General features: G+C 44.2%; 1 protein-coding gene across 1 annotated transcript; it reads left to right on the top strand.

Moving 5' to 3' along the window:
- Window positions 1–384: 384 nt before the first annotated feature.
- On the top strand, window positions 385–5,479 carry rtn4rl2b (reticulon 4 receptor-like 2b). The gene is made up of 4 exons (XM_034093256.2): window positions 385–520; window positions 1,694–1,920; window positions 2,035–2,265; window positions 2,946–5,479. The coding sequence occupies exons 1-4, from the start codon at window positions 472–474 to the stop codon at window positions 3,801–3,803; spliced, it is 1,365 nt and encodes a 454-aa protein (XP_033949147.1). The 5' UTR covers window positions 385–471; the 3' UTR covers window positions 3,804–5,479.
- Window positions 5,480–6,779: the final 1,300 nt, after the last annotated feature.

Below are 6,779 nucleotides of genomic sequence, written 5' to 3'. Positions count from 1 at the left end.
TTAAAGATGAAGACAGGAGTTACCTAATCAAACTGATGAAATTAATTTGCATGTCTTTAAAAATGGCAAGATTAAGCATTGCTTACTTACATTTATAAAGAAATGGTTGTTCTCATCTTATAGAGTGTTTAATTATTGTACTGATATAATAACCCTTGGTACTAGTGAGTGATGGTTTACTGTTTTAGGTAAGCCTCATGAAGACAGAAAGAAAGCCCGCCCCATCACTGCCTTTCTTGTCTCTTCCTCCGGTGACTCTCGCCCCTCCTCCCGGCTGACGTAGAGAAGATCCTCCGCTACCCACGACTGTGGGCGAAGCCCCGGCCGCGGGTATAAACAGCCTCCAGGTACTCCAGCACGTCACTGCCTTCAACTGCAGCAACTCCTCGCCAGTTCTGAACCTCAGCAGAGATAGCAGTAGCAGGCACTTCCACGCCTCGCAGGCTAACTCGCTTTCGGCTTTGGTTCGAGATGGAGACTCTCTGCACCGTGAGGCGCTCCAGAGCGCACAACTTTAAGGGTGAGTTACTCTCTGGTGCACCTGCTGTGTATTGCTTTTGCACGGTGATTCTCCATGTATTTTAAATGTTCTACCAAGATTTACAATGTGTTCAAGACTTATTTTAAGTTTAAATCATTATTGTTAAATGTGGGTGAATTTCATTTGCATGTAGCATGATGAGAAAGGACTAAATACTAAGAGGATAAAAGACTTCACAGTAAAATCTAAATTAGAAAGTCTAATTTAACCGTGAATTGATGTGATATCATGATCTATACAAAAAACTATTTAAAACAAGTAATTCAAGTAATTCTTTTGGTTTGAACTACCACTTACAGCTTGCCAAAACAGCCTAATCTAATCCCCTAATGAGCTAGCTCACCTTTACTCGAAATGCAATTATTATGACATAATGTATGTTCATATTACTTTGTTCTTCATCTCATGTTGCCTTAAGACACATGAAACCTTCACAGTATTCAGTGCAGCTAATAGTAGAGCGTGTAAAGAGGTCAGGAGGTGAGCTCCTGGAAAATCTTGCGTACAACAGATGAATGGGAACTTCATTATTTAATGCATGCACTTTTCCCGCAGCGCACCCTTTGTGTACCGTTATCCGAGCTGTGCCAAGATGCTGCTGTAATATTGATAAGAACCGAAACTGATCCGGGTCTGGTTGCAGGTTTTACGCACACCCTCTGCGTGGCAAACGGAAACATCCTAAATTGCCTGAGAACTAGGAAACCAGGTTAATGTAATGCAGTGATGCTCTTGGAGTTCACGTTTCTTGTCTTTTAAAGATCTTTATAGTAGATTTATGTTGATTTACTCATCTAGCCAAAAATCAAGATTTGTGTAACTGTGTCACAAAAGCCCTAGAGACCTTTGTAAAGTGATCTGGAGTTATGGGTCAATGATTTCTGTAATTTTATCTTGTGAATTATATATGAATCCCAAAGTTCTGGAAACCTTCAACAAGTCAGGGGTGAGAGCACAGCAGTGTTCAAAAGAATCACTGACGACAGCAACAGGTTTGACAGACAGACAGTAAAGGAAGGCTGGAATCAATCTGTCTTTCTTTTGTGTGCATCTCAGGGACTAACCACTCAACAATGATCCTTAGCTTATACCCTGAGCTTCAATCGTTTTTCTTTTTCTCCTCGAGAATTAACCTCCTCCATCTTCCTGCAGGTGGACTCACTCTGTGGCTGATTCTGTGGCTGGTGGTGGTGAAGCCGGGCGGGGTGTCGGCATGCCCTCGACTGTGTGTGTGTTACCCTACGCCCATGACGGTCAGCTGCCAGTCTCAGAACATCACCATAGTGCCGGCCGGTGTGCCATATGACTCACAACGTGTTTTCCTGCAGAACAACCGCATCACAGAGCTGCGTGCAGACTCTTTCGGCTTTGAGACACAGGTAAAGATGGTGCAGTGTGTGTTTTTGCAGCTGTTAAATGTACTGGCAATATTTGTAGACGTTTGTATGTCTTTCCTTTTTATCACCATGTTATTTGTTTTTCACTCTGTGCAGGTGCTTTGGCTTTATGGCAACAACATCACATGGATTGAAGCCGGGGCCTTCAGTAACCTCAGGGTGCTGGAGGAGCTGGATCTGGGCGATAATCCGCTACAGCGTCTGGAAGGTGGAGCCTTCAGGGGCTTGGAGAAGCTGCAGAGCCTGCACATGCATCGTTGCAAGCTGGCCACTCTCCCCCATGACCTCTTCCACAAGCTGTACAGCCTGCAGTTCCTCTACCTGCAGGTAAATCAGCATGCACACTCACACGCGTATAAACACACACATGCAAAGATGCATATTTAATAGCTATGCATGAGTATCGACACATGATTGTACACAAACCTGTTGTATAAAACACACTTGCAAAATTGATTTATGGACAAATGTATTAGTTGCCAACATGCAGGCTGAACACCCACACACACGGAGACATTTGTACTGTTTGATTTCAACAGTGGAAAATCAAATAAAACATTTCTGTTACCATTTTACTATTTATTAAGCACAACAGAATACTTTCAGATTATTTGTAGGGAATTAATGACAGAGAATGGTAGCAAAGGTAGGGGCTGCCAAATACTCAATACACATACAAACAAACAGTATACATCTACATTACCCAAAAGGTATTGTATGCCCACACATTTCCTCTTACCAGCAGTTCTAGCTCCAAGTCAAATAAAACAAAACAATCCAACATAACTCAGGAACAGGGCTAAATAAAAGAAGACCAAGACAAAATCAACTCTTCAAAGAACAGTTAAATAACTGAAAATTAGTAAACCCACTCACAATGCAGCATTTCAGCCACACACCAGCTACAATACAGAGGGAAAACATCCCTTAATTTGCCTCAGAAGAACTTTTTTTCCCATGTGCATTTCCCCAGCACTGAATCTTGTTGTATTTTGACTTTGCTCCAGGAGAATCAACTCCACTTTCTGCAGGATGACCTGTTCTCAGATCTGGTCAACCTATCCCATCTGTTCCTGCATGGAAACCGCATCCGTGCTCTCTCTGAGAACGTCTTCAGAGGCCTAGTCAACCTAGACCGCCTTCTTCTCCACGACAACCGCGTCAGGCAAGTCAACCGCCGGGCTTTCCGTGACCTGGGCCGCCTGACCATCCTTTACCTGTTCAACAACTCCCTGGCCGAGCTGCCAGGCCAGGCCATGAGGGACACCCAGGGCATCCAGTTCCTCCGCCTCAACGGTAACCCCTGGTCCTGCGGCTGTGAGGCTCGCCCCCTCTGGGAGTGGTTCCGCAAGGCCCGCATCTCCTCCTCTGAGCTCATGTGCACCTCCCCATCCCAACGTCGCGGCCAGGACCTCAGATTCCTCCGGGAGATGGACTTCGCCCTCTGCCCAGTTCCTGACCCCGGCTCAATGGCAGGAAGCACCACTACTACCTTCAGCACCAAGACCCGCTGGTGGTTCTCCAAGAACAAGCCTGCATCTACATCCAAGGCCTCGTTCCAGAAGAGCAAAGAAGGGGGGAAGGCTGGAAAGCCTCAGTACCTTCCCAAGAACCCCACAGAAACCCTCTCCACTAAGTATGAACTTTCAGACGATGAGGTGGCTCTCCCCAAGCTGGACCAAGAAGAATACTGGGCCAACTATGGCAATGAAGACGCCTCCATCGACTGCTTCGAGCTGGAGTGCCCCCCAGGCTTTGATGACCCAGCCTTCCCCTCGTCCTCCTCCTTTCCCAACATCCCATCCCTCCTCCACCTTCTCTCCCTCTCCATTGTAACATTCTCTCTACATTTTGTTTTTGGCTGAAATCTTCCCTTCACCATTCCTTTTTCCTTTCCGATTTCTCCCCTTGCTCTTTCCACCTATGCCAAAAACCTGGATCATGATTCCTTTCAGTAACCTCCTTCACTCACAGGAGGCGCTACACTGATGCAGGGGACAGGCGAGACAGCAGGGAGCAGCTCCGAAGAGCAAAGGTCTGTCGAGTTGATAGAGCAGGACAGGATTTCACTTTTGAAGTAGCTGCTGCTTATTAGTACAGGTTTGAAAAGCAGGGATCAGATCATAGAAACTGACTCTGACACTGACAGTACAAAGGCAGAAACCTACAACAACATAATGAAATTATAGAGACAGAACATGTAGACAGCTGGTGGAGTCATCAGATTTTTTTGATATCACAGCTGTTAGCAACGCAGGCGTTGTGACTCCTCAACAGCTATTTTCTATATCCGCAAGTGCTCACATCTCACTCACTGCTAACATTGTCCCTCACTATTTCATGCATTGTATCATGAATACAACTGGTAATATATTATGCCAGAAGTAGGTATGTGGATTCATACAGGGAATGACAATCAAAAGAATCAATTAAATGGCGAATGAAAGCAAATCGATACTAAGTGAGTTTAAGTTATTAATCTTAAGGCAGAACAAGATGACAGGATCGTAAGAACTGCATCCAAGAGCAGCTCTCCTCTCTCCTTCAGATTCAAAACCTTTTTTGATCGCAGAGAGGCCGGCAAACTACTACTGCCCACACTTGTAAATACCACTCATAACTGTAAATACATGCATCAAAAACGGCTCTGTATTTTATACTAGCTGTGTTTTTACTTTTCATTGAGCATCATTCTGTGAATGGCAGCTTGTGGCAATAGAAGATAAACTTTGATTGAATGTAAATGAAATAAATGAACTGTTGGAATGACTTTTTTGGCCCCCATGTTTTCCAGTCTTGTCTTCTTTTCTCACAGACAACCTACACATGTTGTTCTGCAGATGTGGGTTTTTGGCGCGTGATCTAGTTTCTAGTTCTGAGAAGAACAGTTTGACTCTCTTCTCCCTTCTTAAAATGAGTGCCTGTGTGTATGTACACAAATATGGCCTTTTTCTGTCTGTTTAGTTGTCCAACATGACACAGAGAACGGTAAAAACAACCCCAGGGCTAATCACTACACAACCCTTTGTGTTGTTTGAAGCCTCAGGTCTCTGTCCTCTTGTTGGCTCCTGTTACATTACACATTGACCTGCAATTGGTCTCTGTCAGTGTGACTGTTTGCCTTATGTATGAGGATGAGCTTGGATTTAAATGTGAAAAAGTCCTTTATGGACAGGTATCACTTAATAAAAAATGTTTTGTTTCCAAAATACATGGGAATCTATGCCTGTTTTGTCTAACCCCTTCCATAAATCTAAGGATTTAATATGATTGCAGTGGGATATATGTGTTGTAAGACCATAAAGAGACATTGATGACAATCAAACTGTCATGCATAAATTAATCTCACATATTAAAGCTGTTTTTGGATACCGAGATCAGTTCAACACAGTACCAATCCAACCTGGAAGTGATCAGCATTATTTCTTGATTTCTTGTCAGCTCTTAATGTTAGTGAGTCCATACCATTCAACCTGGAAAATGACTGAGTTTCTGCAAAGAACATGAAGGAATACTTTGATGCTTTAAGATGTATTTTTCGATAGGAACATTTATTATGAACGTGTTTTGCTTAAAACAAAATAACAATCAAAGAGAAGTGTGTGTTTTTTTTTTGTACTGTTGATTCACTGTTGTCTTTGTTCGCTAGGGACACCACAAAGGAAAAAGAAAAATGGCAAAAGTTAGTGAGCAGGCACAAAAACAAAGGTTACAGATATTCATATTGTATGATGCTTTGTGATGATAGTCAAGATTGCAACACTTAGCCTACTGAACATTACTTTAACACAAGCAGTATTATTATTATTTATACTTTGGCACTATGAGCACAGTAAGATGAGAGAATCATGAGCGTAAATGGCAGATAAAGTTAGTCTAGACTTTGTGAGTTTACTCATAGTGCTTCTGTCAAACCTTAAAGGAGATTGTGTGTGTGTGCGTGCGTGCGTGCGTGCGTGCGTGCGTGCGTGCGTGTGTGTGTGTGTGTGTGTGGCCTAGCATTACTATCCTTGTGGGGACCTACATCTGTTTACATAGTCACGTTTGGGGACTCGCCTCCCTTATGGGGACATAATGGAGGTCCCCGTGAGGGCAATCATTCATTTTAGGGTGAAGACTTGGTTATGGTTAGGGGTAAGGGGTTAGGATAAGTCTCCAGGAAATGCATGTAAGCCAATGTAATGTCCCCTGAAGTGATGTATACATGGTGTGTGTGTGTGTGTGTGTGTGTGTGTGTGTGTGTGTGTGTGTGTGTGTGTGTGTGTGTGTGTGTGTGTGTGTGTGTGTGTGTGTGTGTGTGTGTGTGTGTGTGTGTGTGTGTGTGTGTGTGTGTGTGTGTGTGTGTGTGTGTGCGTGCGTGTGTGTGTGTGTGTGTGTGTGTGTGTGTGTGTGTGTGTGTGTGTGTGTGTGTGTGTGTGTGTGTGTGTGTGTGTGTGTGTGTGTGTGTGTGTGTGTGTGTGTGTGTGCAACGGTGTGAAGTGTAATCCAATGTGTCAGTGTGTTTGGTAAAGGTCAACAATCTCAATTTCTCTCCTCACCCAATCAATGTAGTCACCATGTGCAGGAGGCAGCTATATTGGGTCATGTGATACGTGTGTGTGTGTGTGTGTGTGTGTGTGTGTGTGTGTGTGTGTGTGCGTGCGTGCGTGCGTGCGTGCGTGCGTGCGTGCGTGCGTGCGTGCGTGCGTGCGTGTGTGTGTGTGTGTGTGTGTGTGTGTGTGTGTGTGTGTGTGTGTGTGTGTGTGTGTGTGTGTGTGTGTGAAGATGATTCCTTATGATTCAGGGGGATTAATGGGGAAAACGCCAGAATGAAAATGTGACGATGTGTCCCAGAATCAGCC

This window comes from Pseudochaenichthys georgianus, chromosome 10 (assembly GCF_902827115.2).
Source record: "Pseudochaenichthys georgianus chromosome 10, fPseGeo1.2, whole genome shotgun sequence".
Classification (NCBI taxonomy): domain Eukaryota; kingdom Metazoa; phylum Chordata; class Actinopteri; order Perciformes; family Channichthyidae; genus Pseudochaenichthys; species Pseudochaenichthys georgianus.
This window is presented reverse-complemented; position numbering and strand designations above follow the sequence as displayed.

Excerpts from the sequence above, each read along its gene's own strand:
- rtn4rl2b (XM_034093256.2), top strand. The coding sequence starts at position 472 with ATGGAGACTCTCTGCACCGTGAGGCGCTCCAGAGCGCACAACTTTAAG. Across the intron at positions 521-1,693 it reads CAGAGCGCACAACTTTAAGG|GTGGACTCACTCTGTGGCTG; the intron begins GTGAGTTACTCT and ends ATCTTCCTGCAG. Across the intron at positions 2,266-2,945 it reads TGCAGTTCCTCTACCTGCAG|GAGAATCAACTCCACTTTCT; the intron begins GTAAATCAGCAT and ends ACTTTGCTCCAG.